The following is a 24,366-nucleotide window of genomic DNA, read 5'->3' as shown; positions in this document are numbered from 1 at the left end:
TGAGCTCGCTTGGAGTACGTAGTACTTCAGCCGGGCTCTCTGCGCCTCGAGCGCCTCTTTTCTCCCAAGGCCCAACGAGGAAGTTTGAGGAGCAAACACGCTTCCCGCCCCCTGTCGGCTGTTGGCTGTTGGCTGTTTGTTTTCTATTGTTTGTCGCTCGTCTCGTGGCCGGTCGGTTGTCGATCTGGGACATGCGTGTCTGTCATGCGAATCTTCCCTACAGCAAGCATCTGTGCGCGATTTACCTCCGACAACCCATTTACATGTCCATGTGGAATTGGAAATAGCGTGAGTAGCGCCGATACCTGACGGATCACGGGGTGGGCTTGCCTGGCAGCTAGATGGTTGGCCACGCAGCGGCGGTACAGTACTGGCTGGGATGCAGCAATCCTTCTTGTGCCGATCCACATACTGTGATACGTGTCTAAGCCTCTTCGGATGAGAACGGCGCCAGATCTGCCAACAAGATCGAGAGGCGCCAAGGTTGGTTGTGGTGGCGTTGGCGAGTCGTGAATCGTGAATCGTGAATCGTGAATCGTGAACCCAAAGAACGGCGGAGAGTGACGGATACAAAGGCATGAACGGCCGGATCAGATGAATGCTTCCAGTCCGGCTCTAACGAGTCGAGCGACCAATGCCACGCTACAGCAACTCCCCCGATAGTCTGGACGGTAAAACACGCCTGATGACCAGCCAGACTCTGCCGACATACTGCACGATGCAACGGCGGAAACGCCCGTCCGAGGCCAATTGGAGAGTTCTTAGAACTGGGTCGCTTCGGGGTACTAGCTTGTCACTCTGTCGGCGCCGCGCTCAGTCTAAAGTGACCGGGGCCGAGTGTTGGGTACGTCCCACACCAGGACCAGTCTCGGGGTAGCCACATGGCAATTGGCGGTGATGCAACTAGCCGCGCCTCGTTTCTCCCAGGTCCCTGTAACTCGTGCCAAAAGACGAGACACCCCCATCTCAAGATGGATCCATCCGACGGAATGAGATGAGACGGTCTCGAGGGGAAGGGTAAAAAGGGGGAGGTGAACCCAAAAAGGTAGAGTACGACATCGTAAGTACGTAGGAGCCGGCATCAAGTCAAGGGAACACCATGATGGTGGCAACACTTTGTGGGCAGATAACAGACTAGATCTGCAGACGTGCTCGGGACGAATGTCGCAATGAAAGAAGAAATTTTTTTTATGATTTTGAAGCTCCTCAATCTGCAAGAAAATGACTGGGGGGGCCGCCTCACCAAGGCGCAGCAATCAGGTCCCCCATGTTGCGGGCTCCGGCATCCAGATTTGGTTGCTTGTGTGAGACGGACACTCGCTCAATGCCGTTGCCGGCGATTCGATTGGTAGGGATACAGCGGACAACTAGTCGTGGTTGGCCCCGATGAGCTCTGCTGCTTTGTGACTTCTGGGCCTGATGTCACACTCAAAGTGCTCCGGGTGGCTTATACGAGAGACAGACACTGTCAGCAACTTGCTCCGCACGCAGGAGGGGCAGAAGAGGGTGAGTGAGTGAGTGAGTGGATTCAGAGTTGTCGTCGTCGTCAACAAAACATCCAGGAACGAACCAAAGAAAAAAAATAAAAGAAGGGGTTTGTGGGGAGGGTGGGGGGAGTTGACAGACCAGGTTCCGCCATTGGTAAATTGGACTCGAGGCTCTATGGGACTCCCGTCTGGACCCATCTTCTTGCGGAATTCGAGCGTTGCTAGCATGGTCGCCACCATGATCCAGACGCTGTTGTCGGCCAGGAATCGGCCGACGCAAACTCTGTCCCCCGAGAAGGGTCTTGTGAGAATCCAGAACCTCGACTAGAACATCCAAAGTGGCATCAACGTACCGTCGTCCGAAGCCAAAGTTCCCAACAGGGAATGGCTCGCCCGCGCCGCCGTTGACCAGCGGCTCGTATCTATCGGGGTTGAAGTCGTGGGGCGCGCGGTAGATCCGCTCGTCATGCGCCATGGCATGGGCGTTGGCGTAAACCACGGTCCTGGAGCTTATCAGACTCTCCCACGTCCCCCGTAAACGATGCAGTGCCGGGACTCCTACCCTGCAGACAAGGTCAGCCGAGTTGCTTAAGCTCCCATTGCAAATGTTCCGTACCTTTGGGAATGAACATGCCCTGGTAGACGTCATCCTGAAGCGACTTGTGCGGGATCCCTGGTGATGCCACCGGCGTCAGTCCAGGCTACCGTTACAGGGTACTGGGTCCCCTTCCAGCCCCAAGCCTTACTTACCTAGAGGGGCCAAGGGTGACCATCTGTGAAGAGCGGGTTTCTGTCAGACTGATAGAAATTTACCCAAGCGAACTGGGGCCTTACCGATAGATCTCCTGCACAATGTGCTCAATGTATGGCAAGGAGGCCCGGTCTGAAAAGTTGGGCAACCTATCGGGTCCGATGACCGAATCGAGTTGGCTTCGGGCTTTCTCTTGTATTTCGGGATGAAGAACCATGTTGAGGATAAAAATTACACATGTTGCCCAAGTCTGAAAGTTTGCGGCTCAGCAATCAAAATCAATCGTCATTCTCAAGCTTGAACCTACAGTGTCTGCGCCCGCAATAAAGACTGCGCCAGCGGCGCCCTTGATATCGTCGAGCGACCACTCTTGTTCTTGACCGTTTTCCTCGTTGCGTCTATACTGGCGTAAAAGCTCGTGTGCCAAAGATTTGTTGTCGCTGCAGCCATCCTTATCAAAAGTCAGTTTCTCGCTTACAACTTTCAGAGGTTGTCCAAGGTATGCACAGCTAGTCAGTCAGTTGACTTACATGCTCAGACTGCGCTGCCGCGAATGGGACGTCGTGGAGTTTCTGGATAGCCCAACGCCACTGTCGTGCAAACCGAAGTGACCAGTCACGAACGATCCAGTCCGGCAAATGGCGAGCTGTGGATAGCGCATGAGTAACTCCAACCACGTAAAGAGGAGAATGTGGGTTCTTTCTCGCCTTACCCAGGGGTATTAAATCAACGATGCTGTTGGCGGGAGCTCCGCCGTTGCCAGTGGCGTACATTGCGTTGTTGGCAATCTGGATGTACGGGTCATCGTCCTTGGGTACCTCAGTACCGTAGCTTACCTGGAGCACAATAGCCACAGCAAGTCGACGGAGCGAAGTCTCCCACGAACTGGGCTTGCCCATCATGTTGCGAACCGTCCGCCGAGCCTCGGTTATTTGCAGCTTGTGCCATTGACGAACGTTTGTGTTGCTGAATGAAGTCTGAAGAAGTCTTCTATGCATCTGCCATCGTCGTCCGTACGGGAGAAAGGTCAACGTTTTGCCCCAGCCCATGCTAAGCGAGACCTTTGTGTGAGCGTCCGAGGTACAAGGCCTGTCACCCATGCGATGGAGGATTTCGATATGACTTACACCTCTAGTAAGGTGAACCTAGGTCGGTCGCAGAAGTTGGCGCCTTTCTTTTCAAGGACATCCCTGGCTGCCTCCACGCTGTTGAGGACAACGATGGAACGACCAAGAGACTTGACATGGATGATATCCGAGTCTTGTCCATATTAGAGCCAGGGGTTCTCGAACCACCATCTTCTTAGATAATAACCGGGTTGTCACTCACCGTATTCTCTTGACCACCTGGCATAGGTTGCCGCGGTGTTCTCCTTTGGTATCAGGCGAGTATGGCCTAGAAGGAACTCGGCCGGGGGACCAGGTGGTAGTGGCAGTGTGGGTTGAGTACGCCGGTGAACCAGAGCGAACCACATAACCGCAAGGACGATGGCTAGCTCAATAAGAGCCTTGGCTGTTGTGAACTCCATGTTGACGAGCAAAACTAGGTATGGACTCAGCAGGAATGAAAAAAAAAAGGGCAAGGTCAAAGTTGAACGAGCTAAGTAAACTCGGTAGAAGTGGTATTTGACAATTAGTCAGGGCACTCAATCACTGTTTCTGTCTTGGGAAGGAACTGATGGGAGCTCTGATGGGGATGGGGATGGCTTCACACCAATCTGGGGACGGCCCCTTCCTCCAACTAAGATAGCACCCGCGCGCCGGGCTCCTGCCTTCCCTGCCTACATGACTTGGCAGAGCACTAAATCACGCTGAGATGCAGCTTGCTTAGGTACTAGCAGTAGCAGTGATTCAAGCACCTTGAAACTCCAACCAAGGTTCACCTGATTTCTGAGCTCCAAGTTCAGGGCAGATTCCAATCGCGCCTACCTCGTCTGTCTGTCTGTTTGTCTGAATGAATCGCGGGGCCGACTCCGGACCGATGGGACCCTCTTGTCGCGCGGCCGCGCCGGCGGCTGGCCCATACAGAGACCCGGTACCAACTCCCATTATACGCGGCTTCAGCTGTCAAGAACATGGACTGTCTTTCCTCTTTTCTCGATCGACACTACACGCACCGTACTCTTCTCTCACCTGGGCGAACGGAGAGACGTTTTGCGACGGGAGCTTGTCAGGAGAGACAGATGATGGGCCCGGCTTGTCATCACCGACATTTGGACGAATACATGACCACGACTCAACCCTTGGCAGCTATTTTGATGCCATGGAGTTGCAGACGGGATATGACACATGATGGCGCGGCCACAATCGACGCCACGTTCATTCATGTTGCACTCGTCATTTTCTGCATCTAGCTCAGGGCAATGTTGCTGCGATGCTGGTTGACGGTTTCACCACGGGACTACGGGTCTGGGCCTCACGGCTTCCACACACACTCCGTGCGCCCCCCGCGATTGAGTTACGGAATGATTAGCGGATTGTCTTTGCTAAGACCTTCGGCTCCGTTCCTCTGGAGCAGGACCCTTGCTAGTTGCGCCGGAGGGTCCTGCGTGCTTGGACATCCATCAGGTAGCATGGAGCCCGATCCAAGACACCCGTCATGATCCAAGACACCTGAGTCGCGCCATGAGCTTCCAAGGCCCCGGAACAAGGAGCGAGGGCTCGAGAGAAAGGGGAACCACTCAGATAAAAGTCACAAAAGCTAACATCTAGTTTCCGCGTTGAAGCGCCTCTTCGGCGACCTTTCTTCCCGAGTCCGACCACCGAGTGGAGCACCTCACCGCAATGCCATGTGCTTTGACATCAAGCTTGACGTGGTGGAAGAGTGGAGGGTGGCTACATACCGACGCTAAGTAAGGGCCGGTACTTGAGCTGAAGGGGTTTCCCAATCGCGAATGCTCCGTAGGCGAGTTATCCGACCCAGAGCTTTGCTGGGCTGGGAGATTCGGGATTCGGAGGAAGTCCTCCTCGGCCACGGCATCAACAAATGCTGGCTAGTGCTGCCACGCCATAGTGTGTGCTGCATATGGACCCTGCCCGAGTGACCATGAGACGGCTCGCCTGAGAGAAATACTTGACCGACAGAGTGGTACGAGGATTATAACAAACGACATATCAGGGAGGCTTTGTTCGTCTTTGGATGTCTAGGATGCTTGGCCGATCCAAGTGGAGCAGTCGTCTTCATCAGCCCTGGTTGGTGACATCCTTGAGCCATCTCAGCAAATTTAGCTCTGATGGAACTGACTCTTGCTCGCACGATCGTGTTTGTTAGTCCACTTAGTCATCTGAGACTAAGAGGCTGAACAGAGACCTAGAACGGGCGGAATACGCGAGGTCGATAGTGGCTTATTAATCATAATATCTCAACTCGGAGTCGACGACGAGCGGAAAAAACGAAGACCAAAAAAGGGGCGAGGATGCGAGATGATGGGAAAAAGCAAAGAGTTAAACAAGAGGGACCGGAAATCTTGCAGCCAGGGCGCATGCGACAAGCAGGTGTCAAAGATGGATGCTAATGGAGACGTGCTGCATGGCACTTTCTTTCCCAGCCCTAAGACGGCAAATAAGAGCCAAAAAGTACCGCATCCCCTCATTGACAGCGGGGAGATACCTGCCCACTGACGCAGCAGAGGCTCCCAACTGTAAGCCACCACGGTGGTTGCAGGTGCCCGAGATTACACCCTGAAGTGGAAGTGGGATCCATGGGATGGGGATGTGGGGGCATGTTGATTGATTCTCGGGAAAGCGGGAGTTTGAGGCCCCCCTCGACCCTCGTGGTCCTGTACCTAATGTACCTGCCTTACCAACAGCTGCGCGCTTCAGTGGCGGTCCAGGCCAAGAATGCCCCACTACCGACAGATGCACGTTCCCTTCAGCGAGTGCCCTGACCTCACCGCACCGCACTACGTACAACATTCACTCAGGCCATTTTCACACAGATCAATTATCAACCAAATCAACCAAGACACGCCTCTAGGAACCCCAGCCAGCGCTGCATAGAACCCGCGTATCCGCGAACGAACTCGGCAAAAAGCAATTCATCCATCAGATCACTCTTCCAGGCCTGGCCGAGATCTCTACCTACGCTAGACCCCCCTTCCAGACACACCTACCCATACCCAGGTCCAGTACCACCGCACCACGCCCACGGCTCCCGATCCTGTTGACCTCATCCAACATTGCAAATCATCGCTTCTGCATACCGCCCATCATGGCCTCTCCCGCTAGCCTTCCGCGCATTACCATCCTGGGATCCCTCAACATGGACCTTGTCGCCTATGTGCCACATCATCCCTTGCCAGGTGAAACTCTCACCTCGAACCACTTCAACACGTCCCCCGGCGGCAAGGGCGCCAACCAGGCCGTCGCCTGCGGCAAGCTCTCACGCGCCGCTGACCTGACCAACGCCTCGGCCGTCGTCTCCATGGTGGGTGCCGTTGGCGCCGATCCATACGGTACCCTCCTGCTCGATAGCCTCCGCTCCTTCGGCGTCGCCGTCGATGCTGTTGCCGTCCGCCAAGACCAGAAGTCTGGCCTGGCCATCATCGTCGTTGACGAGCCCTCTGGCCAGAACCGCATCATCCTCTCGCCTGAGGCCAACCATTCTCTCCGCCCCTCGGATTTCGAGTCCCTCCCTGGGCCCCGTCCCGATCTTCTGATTATGCAGCTTGAGATTCCTTTTGATACAGTCATCCAGGCTCTGAAGGCTGCCAAGGCTGACGGCGTCCCTGTCCTCCTCAACCCGGCTCCTGCTCAGCCCTTGCCTGAGGATGCCTACGAGGGCCTGGCTCATCTCGTAGTAAACGAGACCGAGGCGGCCATTCTTGCAGATTGTGCCGAGTCCGAGCTGGACGACCTCGATGGCTTGAACCGTGTTGGCCGTGTCTTTATCGACAGAGGAGTCCAGAACGTCATCATCACTCTCGGTGGCCGAGGCGTCTACTACGTCAACAAGGGAGGGAAGAGCGCACTGCTTCCTGCCACTAAGACGACAGTGGTGGACACCACTGCTGCCGGTGACACCTTTGTCGGTTCCTACGCCCTCGCTGTTGTAGCTGCACACGACGGTGACTTTGACATTGAGGCGGCCGTCACCACGGCAAACCGAGCGGCTGCCAAGACGGTCTCACGCAAGGGTGCTCAGATCTCTATTCCCTGGAAGGACGAGCTAGAGTAAGGGTAGACAGACGCAGCTTTTGTTCCGTAGACAACCAACAACAGAGAACCATGCCAGTTTCCAGCCCCGCCTGCTCCCGGGGCCGTTTTAGAACCAGGCCCCCCATCCCCATCGGCTTGCGTCCTTCTTGCCTTTGGCTCGTGTCGTCGGCATTGCTGGCCCTGGTGGAACTCCTCCCTCCCGCGCCGGTCTGCTGCTAGCTTCGTGGTCCCGAGTCGTCGTCGAAAAGTCGGCCATCAGGGGGAACAAGCCCCTGAGGGTCTCAGCGCCGAGGGAACGCCTCTTCCACAACGTGCTGCTCAGAGAGGCCCCTGATGGGACTCTTTGGTCCGAGTCCACCGGAGATTGGGGTCCCACGCAAGGGGTATTCCCTTTCCGTGGTCGTCCTGGCTGTGGTCTGTCCGTCCCCGCGTCACTTGCGGCCCGCGATGGCGGCAGCCCTCCGCTCTGGGTCGATATGCAGGCCGATGCGGCGCTGCCACAGCTTGACGCTGTTCGCCTCACTTCTGTCTGCAAGGACGAGTATCTGACTCGATCATGTTCTCGCTGAAGACTGGCATGTCTCAGAGGGATGAGGGGGGCTGCCGCATGGCCCGAAGCTGCCGGCATGCGTCTGCTGCGTTCGACATCCTCCTCCAACCGTGACCACGCCGCTCGGGTAGACTTTGCTGGCCTCCGTGGGGCATAACGCAAGGCCGCAATCTGTCTCATCACGTCCCTGGCGCTCTCAACACCCTAGTGTCTCTCGATTAGCGGCAACAGTGGATTCGGCGTCGGCTCTGGAGGAGGAGGAGACCACGGTGACATCGTGTTGTGGAGTTTTACAGAAGCCATGGCCACTGTCTCAACCTTGCTTTGTATACTGAGCATGCCGTCGGCTTGGATGTCGATGTCCCTAGATGTGGGAAAGGCCGAGTGACGATACGATAGCCGCACCTCGATATACCCCACATGCGAGTTGCCCAGCTCCGCCTCGAGATCTTCTATGAGATCGTCCGATGGCTGTCGGGGGCTCCCTTGCTTCCCGTTTCGAATCCCTAACTTTACATCGACCTGCGTCTGAGTCAGGAGAAGGACACTAGAGCCGGCGTCAAGGGTTCTGCTGATAATCAGTCACCAGTCCACGTCGTCACCTCGGCAGCATCTCGCATCCCGCACTCACATGGGGAAGGATTGGTTCTGCAGAACTCGAACAACAGATGATTTTTCTGTTGGCAGGACTTGGACTTTCAAGTCGTAAAGGCGGCCAAATTCAAATGGATCCCCTGGAGTGTCAGTGGCCCATTGTCCATGGCAGATAGCGTCCTTTTTTCACACCTACCTTGCTGATCACATCCTGTGAGGCTCTTGGAATAGCCTGACCGCTCTTGACAAGGCCTCGGTTCTATCGCACTCTCGGAGGCAGGCCAGAGTCGGCCAGAAACTTCGACGGCCGCCCACAAGCTGTGACGCCCAGGCTCGAGAGCAGTGACCTCGGGCGTGATAACGATATGCGGTGCCAGCACATACGACTGTCTATGCTGCCGGATGGAAGCGAGGCTCTCCGCAGGAAAAGGTAGTTCGGACAAAGGCAATACATGCCCTTCTCGGTAAGGTGCATGAAGCGTGGAGGGCAAAGCTTCCGCCAAAGCCGCCTCGTCACATATGTTGGATAAGGGGGGACGACTCTTGACAGAGCGCACCCCGTACCCAGCAGGAAAGGTGCAGGATGAGTCAGTTCTCTTGTCTGGATGAACCCTTGCATTTGCACTACGGTGTGCTTGTCTCGTCTTTCTCACGGTCAGCTGGGGTGACGGCGTGAGTCCAAACCTCCGAGGCGGACTTTGGTCTCTTGCCCAACTTTTTGGCCTCAACAAGGAGTGACGATCATTCAAGTTCATATGACCTGTGTCTTTCCTTGCTCCCTGGTTTTCTTTTCCCGAAACGGCTCGATCTTGGTCGAATCTTGGCGGTTTGAGTAGCACGGATCCCTCGTCTCTAGTGACATCGTGCTTCTAGCGACCTGTCATATCGCGCGGGTCCTTGCTAATGTTTCTATCACATTTCACAATCCTAAGAGGGCTCGGCTTCCCTAGCGGAAAGTTGCGTCCGCAAGTGTGAAAGTTCCTGTGCGGTGAAGTGTCGCCTATGGGAGTTGGCATGGTGAGCCCGTGTCCAGGACCTGTAGCCGATTTTTGAATCTTGCGCCGAAGAACCTGCGCCATTTTAGTATCTCGACCAAGAACAAAGATCGCCGGCTACTAACCCTTTCTTGTAGTGTTTTCGCCGAGGCTAGATGTTGGGGAGTTGTTCTTCCTTCTCGTAATAGTGTCACTTGTCCGTTTGGTTACGCACATAGATATTCTGACTTGAGCGACTTGTGCAAACACTCGAGAATACACGCGGGAGGAAAGAATAAAGACGATTAAAAGCTCTGGTATGCAAAACTTGATGAATGTTTACAATAATGACAAGTGATGTGTTTGGTGGGCGAGTGGCTAGTCATATTTAACTGGGTTACCAACTACAAGAATAACAAGATTTTAGTTTAGGGGTATCAGAGTGCTCTTGCTATACACGTAGCAAAGTAACAGAGACAAGGCAAGCACTAGACTTGCATCCAATGCGAAGAAGCAGCGAGAGAAACTCCATCCTTCCTGGCCAAACTCTACCTTGCCCTAGGGTAGCTGTTGCAGCTTCAACAAACGACAACTCTGAGGAAGGCGAAATCTGAGGCATGCTATGGAACAAAGCGGAGGAACTTGAATAAGAGCACCTCGAATCCATTTATGGAGTGAAATCACGCAGATTGCCCGAGCGTCCGGCGGAGATTCTCCTTGACCGAGTCTACGTCGTTGTCCTCCATAGGGAGGAATTTGATCTGCCGGCGGTTAGACGAGAACCACCAACAACAACGTACCGAGAATAAATCATCTCTTACTTACCAGATCATCAGCTGTATTCGTCCCGCCATAGAGGACAGGCTCCGACAAACTCGAGGCAATCCCCTTCTTGACTCTGTCCTCCCAGACCCCATCCCAATTCCACTCCCCGGGATGTCGAGTCGTGACGGCAGGTGACGCAGGTGTCGCCTTGTCCTGCGCTTGATCCGAGGCCTGCTCGCCTTCTTCTTTGGGCTTCTCCTCCCCCCCTTGCGATGGAGCGGCGGCGGTGGTGTCTTCTGTCAGCTTGCCTGCTGCCCGCCTGTGCGTCCTCCAAGCATGCCAGGCACCCGGGTTTCCAGCTGCGGCCAGCGGCACCGAGTCTAGAACTTCCTCGTCGTCGAATGTGCTGCGGATGTAGTGTAGTACCTCGTAAGCCGATACACTCTTCTTCCCGGTTCGCATATAGGATGGTTTCCCCGCTGACGATGCAGGTGTCGTGGTGGCGCTCGATATGCTGCCGGTCGGACCTGGACTTGACGTTTGCTGTCCCGAAGTCCGTCGCGCTTCTATCATGCTCCTTCTTCCCCGGCCGAACCAATCTGGGAATCCATGCCGTAGGCTGAACCCGCCGGGGGGCAGCCGTTCCTGGTCCGAGGCGCTCACTGTGCCGCTGTCTTCGATCTCGGTGCTGTAAACGTAGGTGGTCAAAGGCGTGATAAGGGGGTGGAACATGTCGGTCGAGAAGGTGACTAGGGGCGGTAGCTGAGGATAGGCGTCGGGAAATGATATCTGGAACCTGAGGATGGCAGGACAATACGGGCCTGGAGAGGTCAGCGGACACGCGGTCAAGTTGGGAAGCCGTTGGAGTCCTTACCTTTGCGGACAAAGAGGACGCCCGACCAGAGCGTGGCATCTCCCGGAGTAAGACTGACGAATATTCCTTCAGGGCAGGCCTGCTTGAGTCCAGTGCTGGTACTCCCCGTTAGCCCAGCCGCCAATGCTGCTATTCAGAAGGGGGCCTTTGTACGGACAACTCTGAGAGGAGCTGCTGTTTGCGCAGCGACGGCAAACCGCCCATCTTGACAGATGCCATTCTGCCTCTGAAACCAGCCGTTGAACCGGGAATAGTAGAATAAGGTCACGATAAAGCTGCTGAAGCGAGATGCTCGTGATTGAACTCCCCCCTGGAGCTTCAGGTTGCTTGCTGTCGGGCGGTGTAGGATTCTGCCGACGCCGATGGCGGGGTGCGTCCATGTCATATTTGGTGGGGTCATGAGACCGAGGCTTCTCTTGATTGAGGATGACGAACGAGAGAGCTCTCGATTAATCCATGATACTTGATAGTAGATTTGCTCGTAGGGCGTTTATTCTTGCTTCTCATAAGTGCTGGAAACTGACCAGCAGTTGTCTAATTCCCTAAGTAAACGCTCCATCATGAATAACTTGAAACTTTTTCACCCGTTGCCTCCTCTTGACGTCGACATATCCAGTCATATAGAATACCTCCAAAAAACTCTTAGTGACCGAGTCGTTGCTCAATCTTGGCCCTCTCCTGGTCACGGAGCTGAGAAACCTCGTCCCTCGTGGCGTTGTAAGAGGCCGTGACCTGGTTGAAGGGGTTGTCCGGGTGCTTCTCAAACTCCTTCCTGATCCTGTTCTTCCTCTGCTCCATGCGCAGGCCGACGCCGCTGCCGTCCGACTTCATCTCCTGGAGACGTCTCTCCTCGTACTTGGCATACGCGGCGGGGAATCGTCGCTCGGGGTGTCTGTCGATCTTGTCGTTGTCGCCGCCCGTCGTCAGGGACAGGGCGTCGAGGGCGTTGTCGATACCGGAGGCGCTGATTGCCGAGGGCTTGTCGTCGTCGAGCTGCGAGAGGTCGAGGCCGCGAGCCTTCTTGACGGGGGCCTTTGACTTCTTGGGAGCCTTTCCGGGCGTGTTGGCTTCGTCCTCGGCGAGGAGGGCGTCCTTCTCGGCCTTCTTCTTGGCGGCTTCAGCCTTCTTTGCAGCTTCGGCCTCCCTGCGCGCAAAACATCGTCAGCTATCGGAACAAGATCTCAGCAAGAGAAGAACAGCTGCCTACTTCTTTGCGGTGTTTTTTGCGCCCTTGGACCACTTCTCATCCTCAACCGCCGCCTTCTTGGCGTCCTCGGCAGCAGCCTTCTGAGCGGCGGCTTCGGCCTTGCGAGCGTTGCCCGCGACCTTCTTGCTGTTCTCCTTCTTGCCTGCCATTGTCAAAACGGGTCGGGAAGTGGGCGGGCGCGTATGTGTGTGTGTGTGGCTGAAATGGAGGGGGAAATGAGAGGCGTCAGCTTTGCGCAAAGGTTGTAAAACACGGGCCTTTGTTTGCTCGAATATGACGAGGTTCCGTCTCCGTCTCCGTCGGGTCTAGTCCAAGGAGGGATTTTCTTTTGATGTCGTAGTCAGTCTGGTATAGATGAATCTTGTTGGTGTGGGATCCTGGTGGTGCCCAAAGCTGATGCCTGGGTCCGGACCGGACAGTGCGAAGACGTGCAGAAGCCACACTTATGAGCACTGTATGCAGTGTGAGGCATCCATGACAAACGAGTTCGTTCCCAGTTGATGCGACAATCTTGGGTCCATGAGATAGACGAGCAAACAATGGGTCGCTATTAGGTAATTCTTCAGCTTGGGCTTTTGCGCACAGTTCTCTATAATTTCTTTACCCAAAGACCCATTTCAGAGTGTCCAGTCAAAGCGCCCAGACTAGACTTCCAACCATATTCGAAACATGCTCTCTCACAAGCTCCTGAGGTGACAACAGACAATACGAACAACGCTTAATTACCTCACATCTGAGCGAGACGACCAACAGTCACAGGATCAATTTCATGTCATGATCATGTCCAAGTAATATCCTACACCATATCCGCATCACATCAGCGTGCTTGAACCGTCACACTCGCTTAGAGGCGCCCAAGGGTCTCACAATAGTATTTCTGCAGGTGTGTGCTGACCGCCATGGTGAACCAACTTGTGCCATCTCGTCTACTTACCCATCTACCTGGAATTGTCCTCCGAGGTACCCTTCATCATTGTACCTCGACGTTGACAGCCAGATGCATCAATAGTTGGTTGGGCCCTTGTTCACATGCTGGTCTTCAGCCTCACTCGAACCCTTCCAAGGGCCAAACATAGACCAATACTCCACATGGATCATGCAAGTTGGTGTTACACAGCATATGATGCTCCATATCTCCGGTCCTGGAAGGAGCTGTAAAGGTAGGAGGGCGCCGACGAATTGACTTTGGGAGCCGGATGTACCCAAACGTCACCGCCGCGTCACCGCCACATCTGGGGGCTTCTGTCAGTTAGCCCGTCCATGTTTCGCCTGTCGCCATCATCGTTGAGCCTGTATTACAGCGATGCGTATCATGGCCAATCCTGATACATGACCTCAGTGATGGAAAAATGAAGCAACGCTAGGTTGCTAAGCCTATGCATGTTGTGGTTGGTCGTAATCGGCCCGCGAGACCACCGCTCTCAAACCGCCTATTCCCCTTGAGGACTCTTCTGCTTCTGTCGTGCAGTTCCCGAACCAGGGGACCGGGACACCCAACGGCGAGATGTCCTAAAGCAGCCCTACAGCGTGGTGATAGACGAGGGAGAGAGTGTGTGCCTCCCGGAACGGGGAACCGGCTCAATAGGATCCTAGATCGCTAGGCACATGGCTAACCAGGTTGGTTTGCTTCACGACGTCGCGACAGGAGCTGCTCTCAGAACTTGACCAATTATTGCGCAAGCCTTGCAACCCCCGCATCCCGTGAAGGGTCGATAGGAGGTAAATCCGCGTCAAGTCAGTCTACCGGCCGATAACTTGAGTGGTAGCGTTGGTAGTTGAAGATAGTTTCGGCTCACGATAACCATCTCCAGTTCAGACGCGGGGAGGACCGTCTCCGATTTCATCCATCCGACAGGCTATGATGGCGTGAGTCCTGACAACCGGTCCGCAGGTGCGGCTGTGGTAAGCATCCATTGCAGCTCAGCCCTTCGGGTCCCCAGCACTGCTGAAGGCAACCAAGTCGCTGTGCCACGGTGAAGCCGGAGCGGTTATGGATACATGCAGACCCAGTGACCACCCGCATCCCTTAAAACCAGCTCGACAAGGAAGATATCCTGGAAGAAATGCGACATGTGAGGCTTCTTGACAGGGAGCCGGCTGAGATAAGAGCCCCCGCCCAATTGCACGTCGGGACTACCTATGATTAGAAATGCCTGGGTCAGCAGTGAATAGTTTCTCCGTTTCAACCCTGCGCGGTTGCCTGCGACGGTTTGACGAAGCTGGCCTCAAACGACATTCGTTGTCGAGCAAGACAGTACAGTCTGGGGTAAAATGCCGTTGATCTTCTCAATTTGGCTTCCTACATGTCCAGAGAAATTATGAGCCGATTGCAGAAGCTCCTAGTCCTGAAAGGTGGCAAGGCATCCTGGTTATTGAAGCGAGTGGCTGATGAAGATCAACTCAGCTTCCAGCGCCTCCTTTTTTGGACAGTATTCCTCTGCGTCTCGGTTGCGGTGTTCTCAAGGGTCAATACCAATAATTGATAGCTCATCGAACCATGGTGATCCAAGGGTTTGGTGTATGGTCGAGTAATACGGTGTGTTGAAGTGAAGTTCCTGCGATGAACGACTTTGGCAGGCTATGGCAATTGCGGCTTAGACCGCTTCGCTTCCGTCACGATCGATCGGACTCCTATGTGGGTTGTCAGTGACATAAGTAGACGTAAGGGAGATTTCTGACAGTCAGACCGTCCATGAGGGAGAGTCTGGGAAGAAGCCTGGGGCGGTATAGCAAGAGTGTAATATCCCCCATTGTGCAGACCGCCTGTGTCTCTAAGGACGAGGCTGAGCAGACATTCCACTGTGAGATGACTTGGCTCAATGCCGCCGGATGAGATCTGAACGTTTCGTGTCATCTCGGTCTCGGTTGAAAAGAAACCTTGGTTCGGAATACAACCAAGGGCCGCGGACCTTGTTGTTGCCAGAAATACACACACGACGTGGCGCAACCGAATTCGATGATGCTCATGAGCTTCCGAGACCGCCTTGAATCACAAAGTCGTAAACGTACTCGGTACACGTATTGAAACACTTGCGGTAGCCATTCAGTAGGCGCGGATGTTCGGCTTCATTGCTTGTCCAGAGTGTATTGTGCTGAGCCCCATGCTCCGGCCGGGATGGCCCCTTGGAAATTGCAAAACAGAAATTGTAATTGTGTCGCGGCCACATAGGCAACCAAGGCAACCAAGGCGCTCTGCCATCCATAGACATGGCCAAGCGTTGAAGCGAGATGTGACAACTCAGCGAGACCGAAGTGGCAAATAAGTGACTCTAACTCTGCGACGACGGGCGAACCTCTGGCGACATCCTGGTATTTGTCCGAAGGCCATCCATAATAACCCCAGCCGTGCAACATCGGATGTGCCGCGGTGCAGTCCTGTGCTGTGGGGGACAGAGTGCAAGATCCAAGCGCAATTATGCTGCGTTGTCGGTGCAGCGGTAGTCGTCGGTCAACGGCAAGGGAGAGAGTGTGTATAGTAGCATCGGCTGCTCGGGCTCCTGGGCGTGATGGATCGACAGCATGGGCTCAGGGGCGCGACCATGCTATGCAGGCTTCGCTTGAGGGCTGCAATTGCATGGACAAAGTCCCTGTAGGGAGTAATCTGCCGCCGCCGATAGAGGAGACGGTGAGGTTTGCTCACCGAGTCGGGCCCCAGCTGCGGCGCAGGCGGGAAGCAAGGCTGCAGACGGGAGATTGGGCTCGATCAGGTTCCTGGTGGCGCGCGACCTTGTTTGAGAGAAAGGAGACCCGGTGATCTGGAACAGCCCTGGTCCGTTTTGAGAACGCCAGATCAGCGAGATTTGATGTGGGCACGAAGCAGAGGCGCCCAAAGGAAGCTTCCCCGAGCGAGGTCCCAGCCCGAGCACGCAAGCCGCCAAGGCGAGACAAGGCCCAAGTGCCACCCTCTTGTAGACCAAGATCTACTGTGCTGAAAACGTCGGCCGTGGTTATTTCGGAGACAAGGACCGTCATTGCTTGAGTGTGGTGGTGGACGTCATAGTTGCACCTCGCTTAAGACAGAGTCGACGCAAAGTAAAGTAAAACCGCCAATTGGCCGTCGTGGCAAGGCAGCTGGAGGCCGAGACGGCACGAGCGTCCTAAGCAAAAAGCAACAACCCGTCCAGCAATTCCTGGTCGTCCGGACGTTCCATTGAGTAGTTGTCGCCCGGGGGAGGTTGTGCTGCGTCTGCTGCATCCGTCCGGCAGCAAGGCATCCATGGAGAAGAGGCGAGCGCAGCGCAGCGCAGCGCAGGAGGAGGGATTGCGGGTTACGGATTGCGGAGCCGGGCCTAGAGGGAGAGGGCAAGTATGGAGCAGGTAGGGAGTAGCGAGGGCTGAGAACTGAGAACTCAGAATGCAGTCAAGTCTAGCAGGCAGAGCTATCTCGCTCGCTCGCTATCGCTCGCCTTGCCCTGCCTTGCCTTGTCGCCGCAAAGTAACTGGCAAGTTTTGCTCGACGCTTGCGGCCGTGCCAGGGTCTAAATCCAATTCGTCCGGATCGACAAGGCACGGTTCCCCGTCATGGGCAATTGACTGTAAATCACGGGATCCAGCGCCGCCCCTGCTAAAAATTGCTCCTTCCCCCTGCTGCGCACACCCCTTCTCGCTCCTACCCTCCCTCCATCTGTTCGCAAACTCCACCCAGCCAACCCTGGCCCCTTTTCGAAACCTTCGAGAATCCCAAGAAGAACCGGGGCGAACAGCGGTCAGTCCAACAGCCCCTGTCCTGTCCAGCCTGTCCCTCCATTCCAGCGCCTTCAGCTGCTGACCACGCCAGGACAAGGGCCTCTTGCAGCCCCAGAAGCCCCAGGACGCCCCAGGAAGTGCGCTGGAGCTCACGGCCTACGCCGAAGGCTTGCGGGGTCATGGCAATCAACACGAGATGACGGATGGATCCTCTCATCTCTGCCATGAGGAGTTGTTGAGTGTGGTGCTGTGCTCTGGCACAAACGCACCGTTGCACAGAGTTCTCTGACCCCCCAAGAGGGCCGACCTCGACGAATAGGCGTTGACCACAAACTCTGACTACCTCTGTCTGCCGACCGACGTGCTGCAGCGCAGCCTTCAAGTCCCATCCATCCTTGGATGGATGGATTGATGCCGCTCGGTGATCCAAGTTTTGCTCAGGCCATCACCATGATGCTTTGCGCACCCTGCACTGCGCTGCGTCTGCGTACGTGATCAGTACAAATCGAGCCACCCGGACTGCTGGGTTCGACTTGTCCGTACGTTTCTGAAACATGATGCGCAAGTATCCCACCTTTGTCTCCCCCCTCGCCTTTCCTTTGTTTCTTTTGACAGGAGGTGTTGCTCCATCTGTCACTCCGTAGTCTATGACTTGGACTCGCTCCTCGCTTCGTGTCCGGTACGTATTGACAGGATGCATCAGATCAACCCAGTCCACCGGGACGCTCGCCCGCCGCCCCCTTTTCCCCTGAGGCCAACTGGCCCGCTTTGCTCTTTTGACCACTCGGCTTCTCCCCTCAAGCGGGGCGCCATGCGACGGGTTCCCAGAGAGGTAGCCTTCTCGTAGCACGAGACCTGCCGCGGGTGAATTCAGAGGTACCGACAAACACTCCTCGGGTTCCACTTGAGAGCCCGGAAGCCAGGAAGAGGGCCCGGAGGCTCGCAAGGATTCAAGGTGAAAAGGGAGGCAGGCTATTGGACGGCGACAAGCGCCCGCGCTCAACGATGACGACAATAGAATTTTGAACTCGTCCACGGCTGACGCATCGCGGCCATGGTCTCTGTCAAAGCCGAGGTCTCTGAATGTTGTGCAACACGTATGGCCAACGGGAAGAAAAAAAAAAGCAAGACCGGCACTGCTTTAGGCTTCACCGATGATATGACTCTACACTTGCAGATGCAAGGCGGATCTGGCACATACTCGGCAGGTGCCTGAAGGCGTCCACGTCGTCGGTATCCATTTGAGTCTATTTTCAAGTGCCTACTGCACAACATGCATACATATGAGAGGGAGCCACGGCGCGAGAAAAGCCAGACCGGTGCTATGCCACTTCCGTGACAGCCAGCCGCAATTTCGAAGTGGGGAGCAGGGCACAGGGCCTGGATCGAGCCACTGATTACACAGGTCAACGCGCACCTCGAGCTCGGATGCACTGGCACGACGGGAGGGAACACAACATGGGCCAAGCTGCTTGCTTCTGCACTGCGCTGCACTTGCCCCGGGCCGGCATTGTCAAACTCGGACCATGTGTACGCAATACCGGCGGGCTTCGCATGGGGAGACACGATCCCCAGCAAAGGGCGACTCCCGAGAGGTGAAATGCCTCTTACAAGGCACTCATAGTTGCATCCAGCATCTCGACTGGTTGAGACCAGGTCTTGTATCTGTGGAGTCGGCAGCGCGCTTCCGGCACTCTTGTCGTTCGGGGATGGGGGCTGACGGCCCAGCGGGTTGGGTGCGAGTGGGCCTTTGGATCACTTCCAGAAACGAGTCAGGGAGGCTACAGGCGCTGGCGTGGGCCTATTCGTGTTGCCCAATTTCCGGGCTCGAAGCCCTGACTTGAAACCACCACAACCACAAACCCAGCACATCACCGCCAGTCTCAGCTCTAAGCTGGGTTCCAGATGGGTGGCTGGAGCGCCGCACCACCGGCTCCACGTGCCTGGAGTAGGCGAAGGGTCCGGTAGGGCATGGCGGTGACAATGTCTCGGGTTCCTGATGAGATACACCTCACTTTTCAACCGCGACCCCTTGCTTCCCCGTACCCGGCTCCCTTTCCTCAACGCTCCTGGTATGGGGCTCGGGGTGTCAAGCAGGCTCACCCGCCTCGCTTACTACGTGCCAGTGCTACTATGGACATGCATTCTATTCTGCCTTCTTTGCCGCCTCTCCAGGATTCTGGTTCTCACCGAGGGCAGTGTAACTGATCGGGGAGTAGATCTACACCGTTTATTTCAGTGTTGACGGGGGAAACTACGGTCAACGAGGACAACACGTCAACCAGGCATACGCCATGCTTCCTTATTGTCATCCATGGCATGGCATGGACAGAAGCTGTCTCTGCCTGCCGGCCGGATCACTTCCAGACCATTGTCGTCAGGAAGCCTGGAAGTCTTCAAGGCTTGTGCCCCGCCCTTGCTGCGGATGATGTCCCCTTCAGTCATGGGCAGGTGCAACATCATCCGCATGAGGATTTTCTCGAGCTTGGCGGCCATCCCCAACCCGGGCATCTCGGCCCAGATAGGTCTTTTTCGGCCGACTGATACATGAGAGCACGCATCTGCTCCGAGATCATTTCGTGCTTCTCAACCTCGTCTTGTGACAAGTCAGAGAACGGGTGGCCCCGCAGCACAGCACAGCGCAGGCAGGCGTCTCATCGCTAATAATACCCAGCCTGGTCTTCCGATGTTATTCATGGAAGTTCTCGTACTGCAGCAAAAAAGCACATTGCGCGGTTGTTGCTCGTCCTGTTGTCCTGTCATTCCCGTGTTCGGATGTGACAAGCAGTGAAACATGTCAGCGGTGCGACAAGGCTACTGTGCTATAACGGTGCTGGCAATGCAGCCCAATCCCGAATGACTCCTATGTGCATCCGAGTCATCTGCTGACCATGCACTTTGTCGCGCCGCAGATTCAAACGTACCGTACCCACGCGGGATGGGATAGCATGAGACTCGGAGTGGGAGGGAGGGTCTTTGTTTGGCGAATACGTTGGGCAGTGTTGATGATGCGAGTAAAGATGACAGACTCGAGAATGACAACAGGTGAACAACACACGATGAATGGAGTCGGAATCCCCATGGGCTGGTGGTTCCTGTGGGTTGTCCGAGGCCGCGGGGGATATACTACAGTCATTTGAGAGAACTACAGTACAGGACAGGATAGTAGACCTCTCCTATCGGATGTCCTGGACCGATATCTCTACTTCAAAGGGATCTCTGCCCAGGCCGACGTCACCACACGTCGCACCGCCAAGGCCAGGAGGACGGGCCATGCCACGCCATGTGCCCTGACAATTGGTGGTGCTCGCGCTCTGTGTATCGCTGAGAGCCGTGTGGGAGTTTGGCCGTCACCGAGGAGGGTGGCTCTTTGGGCAAGTCTTCCCTATTGTTGCTCCACAGCTGGGCTGAGGCGACTCCGGGGGACGTTTCCGTGTGACCACAGGCTTGCCGCTGGGACCGTTGTTCACTTTTCACCGCCTCCCAAACCCATCATCTTTGTCAGCGGGTGCGAAGGTCAGCCTCGTTCTGGCAGCCAATGCCGTGAAGAGGTTGACTGACCGCATCGACCCTGCGTCTTAGTTGTGTCAGTCACGGAGCGGTGGCCTCGCTGCTCATCAGCAACAACAACAGCATCTCCCTGGTTGCCTTTCTGACAAGACATGATCCATCCAGAGCCAAACAAAGCCAACAGAAGCCAACAGCAACTGCGAGATTCATAGCCACGCGACGGAAATGCCGGGGTAGCACGCTTAGCGCCGTGTAGGCTCCGAATGTCGCGCCCAATAATTAAGCTCCAACCCGGCCGTCAGTCCATGGCGTTTTGCTCGACACACGTCCCCGTCCGGCTTCCGCCCTGTCGAACTGGCGAGTGCTCGGCCCCCTGCAAGCCTCCAAGGACAACAGGCACCCCTGGTCAGGTACCTGCGAGGTACATTCATGAGGGAGGTGGACGCTCGCTCGCGGACGCTCAGAGGGCCCCATCTCCTTGGGACCCAGCCCGCCAGACGACCGATTCACTTCGCAAGGCCAGTCCGCCCTGTCAACCAGGGTGCCTCTTGCAGGATGGCGTCCCGGTGCCCTGACGCCCCACTGTCCATGTCATGCCCAAGAATTTGGAGCCGTTCGCCGCATCGCCTTGGTGTTGGACAGGAGATTTGCCCTCTTGTGCTCATGTCACCGCTCGTTCCAAGCTTGGGTCTAGGTAGGTAATTAATTCACTCCAAGATGGTCCATGGTGACATGTACCCCAGTCTGTCCGGCCGGGTCGAGGGGTGTTGCTACTACCGCTCTCTTATAAGTTATCCACCCCATCTTGGATCCTTCTCTTTTCCTTCTGTGAACCTTCTACGACCATTTGCTTTATTAGTCTCCCTTCTCCCCCCGCCACCTCGAGCTCAGTTGCTCTCTCTTCAAACCTCTTGACTAGCACGAGTCTCCTATTCAGTCTATACAACAAGCACCCCTCGCCAGCTTGCTCGTGTCTCTACTATCCCACCACCACCAACAACCAGAGTTAATCCACCCTACCGACGACGACATCTACAAGGGCACTTGATGCTCTAGTATATACACCACGAAACCGACTCAGACAAACAACTTGCGGCTGAAATTGTGTCACGCAAGGAGACAGATCACATCCACCACGGGATTCGTGTAGGACGACAGAATTTTTGGGTCAATTGCATCAAATTAAGCAGATATGGGGAGGAGTCGTCACATTTCCGCGGCCAACCGCGGCCAGAAGCAGCCCCCTCCGTTTCCGACAAAGCAGATGTTTGTTCTAGGTAGGACGCCTCGTTCTAGGTTTGGCGATTCTTGAACTGACAAGGAGCAGCATGCTGCAGGATATGCGAGCCCATCGCATTCATGTCCATCTTTCCCTACATCTACTACATGATTGAGGATTTCAACATTACCGATGATTCCAGCAAGATTTCAGTCTACGCCGGCATGGTCACCTCTGCCTTTACTCTGGCCGAGTTCTCGACAGGAGTTCTCTGGGGAAGACTAAGCGACAAGATTGGACGGAAACCTGTGCTCCTGTTTGGACTCCTTGGAACTGCCATTAGTGTGCTTGTTTTTGGATTCGCCCCCAGTCTACCCGTGGCTCTTTTCGCCCGTGCTCTGGGTGGTCTTCTCAACGGGTGGGTTGTCTTTTGAAGCCATTGAGAGCGCCAGCTGACTTGAAACAGTAACATCGGTGTTCTCCAAACCACAGTCGCTGAACTTGTTACTGTCAAGGAACAACAACGTAAGTTCATTTTACCAGCTGTGGAAACTTGATACTGACTTTTACGCAGCACGCGCCTATACTATCATGCCAATGGTCTGGTGCATTGGGTGAGCGCAGAAAACCGAAGCCTCTTTGGATCGCGAGACTAACCCAGGCATTTAGATCTATCATTGGACCCATGATCGGAGGAGCTCTCGCCAGACCTTGCATCAGCTACCCCGAGATCTTTGCCCGTGGAACCATCTGGGACCGATACCCTTACCTCCTTCCTAACCTCTTCAGTGCCGCTACCGTCTTTGTTGGCGTCATTATTGGACTCCTCTACCTCGACGAAACTCATGCTGAGAAGAAGACCCAGAGGGACCGTGGACGCGAGATTGGCGACTATCTCGCCAAGCTGTTCGGCGGAGTGACCAAGTGCAACGGACGAGGACGTGCCCCTGAGAAGCAGGCTCTGCTCGACGGTGAGCGTCACGTCAGCTACGGTAGCCGCCACGGTTCTTCTAGCTCTGATGAAGAGGATGAGATTCTGCCCGCCTACCAAAGCCAGGAAAGCTCACCTCGACTTGCTCCCATGGACGACACCCGATCTCTGCAGTCCCAGCCTCTCGAGCCTATTGTGCAGGAGAAGCCCAAGACCTTCACCAAGCCCGTCATCATGAACATTATCTCATACGGCATTCTTGCTTTGTAAGTGTCTCACACCACCTGTTTCTGGTTTCGTGTCTAATCTGTTCTCGTGTAGCCACACTATGACTTTCGACCAGCTCTTCCCCGTCTTCCTCAGTACCGCCCGACCCGAGCACCCTGTCCATGACCTCCCTTTCCGCTTCACTGATGGATTCGGACTCGAGACCAAGGTGATTGGATTCATCATGTCGGTTCAGGGTCTCTACTCGCTCTTCTCCAACTACCTGATCGTTCCCCCGGTCACTCGACGACTTGGGTCTCTGCGCCTCTTCCGACTCCTGGCGTTTTCTTACTTTGCGCTGTACCTGGTCACACCGTATCTGGTTCTCCTGCCCGAGCCTATGAGGATGCCGGCCATCTACCTGCTCGTCATCTGGAAGTGTACTTTTTCGACCATGGCCTACCCCAGCAACGCTATCCTGTTGGCGAACTCGGCGCCTTCGAAGCAAGTCCTCGGCACTATTAACGGTATTGCGGCCTCGACCGCTAGTCTGTGCCGCGCTCTAGGGCCAACCCTGTCGGGACTCCTGTACTCGTTGGGCCTCCAGACTGGATACTCGGGACTTGCATGGTGGTTCAGTGGACTCGTGACCATTGTCGGAGCGTATCTGAGCTCCCAAATCACCGAGGGCGGACCCCAAGAGGAGGCGGTGATGCCAGAGGAGGAAGACCCGCTCATGGATGAGGGTCTCTTCGTGGACTACGATGGCGACGACGACAGAGTTTGAACAATCATGGATCGACATGAAACAGCGGCATACGATTTTATTTACACACCCGGCGTTTGAACGTTTCGAAACCAGCAAGCAAGCGGCGAAGGAAGGCTCGAGACAAAAACTTTGGCGACATTTCTTTTCCCCAGGATGGATCCATTGGATGGATTGTACAAAGGGCACGCACGCTTACGTCGAATAATACCCCTTTCAAAGACAGCGACGACGACGGAGCATGGAACAGGCGTTTTTGCAAAACAAAAAAGAAGGATTGATCTGCTTGGGACATTTGAAGGTTCCCTTTTTCTCATGAAATATAGACTTACGGATTGGGTTCGGCGACGGAATTGGCGACAAGTAGAAGGCAAGGAATGGATGGGAAATGGGCGGAGTGATGGGTTTCAGCAATGTCTTTTTTTTTTAATGGATTCGCTGTACGGCCGACAGCACCATGAGCAACCTGCATCGCCGACGATGAGACCCAGGGGGTCCTACGGGGGCGTTTATGTATGAGTACGAGCACAATGGTGGTCCTAGAGGTGTCGACGGCTTTGGTTTATTTCTTTCTGCTTTGGAATGGAGTGTGCGAACAAGTCTGGCTACCTCGCGGGACCGAGACTGGCGGTGTACGAAGTAGATGGTGTATCTAATTGGCAGTAATCTAAAGACTGGCCTGGCCTCAT

General features: G+C 55.2%; 6 protein-coding genes across 6 annotated transcripts; 2 read left to right on the top strand and 4 right to left on the bottom strand.

The window, feature by feature from the left end:
- Window positions 1-1,367: 1,367 nt before the first annotated feature.
- NECHADRAFT_33767 (uncharacterized protein) lies at window positions 1,368-3,766 on the bottom strand (the record flags this gene model as incomplete). The annotated part of the gene is made up of 11 exons (XM_003045920.1): window positions 1,368-1,446; window positions 1,627-1,770; window positions 1,841-2,042; window positions 2,104-2,160; window positions 2,238-2,260; window positions 2,322-2,488; window positions 2,546-2,653; window positions 2,769-2,884; window positions 2,951-3,288; window positions 3,366-3,498; window positions 3,568-3,766. The coding sequence occupies 11 exons, from the start codon at window positions 3,764-3,766 to the stop codon at window positions 1,368-1,370; spliced, it is 1,566 nt and encodes a 521-aa protein (XP_003045966.1).
- Window positions 3,767-6,447: 2,681 nt separating this feature from the next.
- Window positions 6,448-7,413, top strand: NECHADRAFT_32477 (uncharacterized protein; the record flags this gene model as incomplete). The annotated part of the gene is made up of 1 exon (XM_003046489.1): window positions 6,448-7,413. The coding sequence occupies one exon, from the start codon at window positions 6,448-6,450 to the stop codon at window positions 7,411-7,413; it is 966 nt and encodes a 321-aa protein (XP_003046535.1).
- A 735-nt stretch (window positions 7,414-8,148) lies between these two features.
- On the bottom strand, window positions 8,149-9,335 carry NECHADRAFT_32811 (uncharacterized protein; the record flags this gene model as incomplete). Its single annotated transcript, XM_003045919.1, has 3 exons — window positions 8,149-8,515; window positions 8,576-8,678; window positions 8,735-9,335. Coding segments are annotated over 3 exons (1,071 nt in total), but the record flags the coding sequence as incomplete, so codon positions are not given.
- A 545-nt stretch (window positions 9,336-9,880) lies between these two features.
- NECHADRAFT_103402 (uncharacterized protein) lies at window positions 9,881-11,430 on the bottom strand. Its single transcript, XM_003045918.1, has 4 exons — window positions 11,309-11,430; window positions 11,152-11,246; window positions 10,338-11,098; window positions 9,881-10,273 (listed from the first exon to the last, which is right to left on the bottom strand). Exons 1-4 carry the CDS (start codon window positions 11,368-11,370, stop codon window positions 10,193-10,195), a joined length of 999 nt encoding a protein of 332 aa, XP_003045964.1. The 5' UTR covers window positions 11,371-11,430; the 3' UTR covers window positions 9,881-10,192.
- A 363-nt stretch (window positions 11,431-11,793) lies between these two features.
- Window positions 11,794-12,507, bottom strand: NECHADRAFT_33315 (uncharacterized protein; the record flags this gene model as incomplete). The annotated part of the gene is made up of 2 exons (XM_003045917.1): window positions 11,794-12,295; window positions 12,359-12,507. The coding sequence occupies 2 exons, from the start codon at window positions 12,505-12,507 to the stop codon at window positions 11,794-11,796; spliced, it is 651 nt and encodes a 216-aa protein (XP_003045963.1).
- A 9,239-nt stretch (window positions 12,508-21,746) lies between these two features.
- On the top strand, window positions 21,747-22,974 carry NECHADRAFT_32451 (uncharacterized protein; the record flags this gene model as incomplete). Its single annotated transcript, XM_003046488.1, has 5 exons — window positions 21,747-21,831; window positions 21,882-22,191; window positions 22,240-22,298; window positions 22,348-22,387; window positions 22,443-22,974. 5 exons carry the CDS (start codon window positions 21,747-21,749, stop codon window positions 22,972-22,974), a joined length of 1,026 nt encoding a protein of 341 aa, XP_003046534.1.
- Between the last annotated feature and the right edge of the window lie 1,392 nt (window positions 22,975-24,366).

This window comes from Fusarium vanettenii (assembly GCF_000151355.1).
Source record: "Fusarium vanettenii 77-13-4 chromosome 2 genomic scaffold NECHAsca_18_chr2_1_0, whole genome shotgun sequence".
Taxonomy (NCBI): Eukaryota; Fungi; Ascomycota; class Sordariomycetes; order Hypocreales; family Nectriaceae; genus Fusarium; species Fusarium vanettenii.
The sequence above is the reverse complement of the archived record's forward strand: the minus strand, read 5'-3'. Positions and strand labels throughout refer to the sequence as shown.

Coding starts and splice junctions, on each gene's coding strand:
- NECHADRAFT_103402 (XM_003045918.1), bottom strand. CDS start 11,370: ATGGCATCTGTCAAGATGGGCGGTTTGCCGTCGCTGCGCAAACAGCAG. Junction 11,247..11,308: donor CAGCAGCTCCTCTCAGAGTT/GTCCGTACAAAG, acceptor GGGGAGTACCAG/CACTGGACTCAAGCAGGCCT. Junction 11,099..11,151: donor CGTCCTCTTTGTCCGCAAAG/GTAAGGACTCCA, acceptor TGACCTCTCCAG/GCCCGTATTGTCCTGCCATC.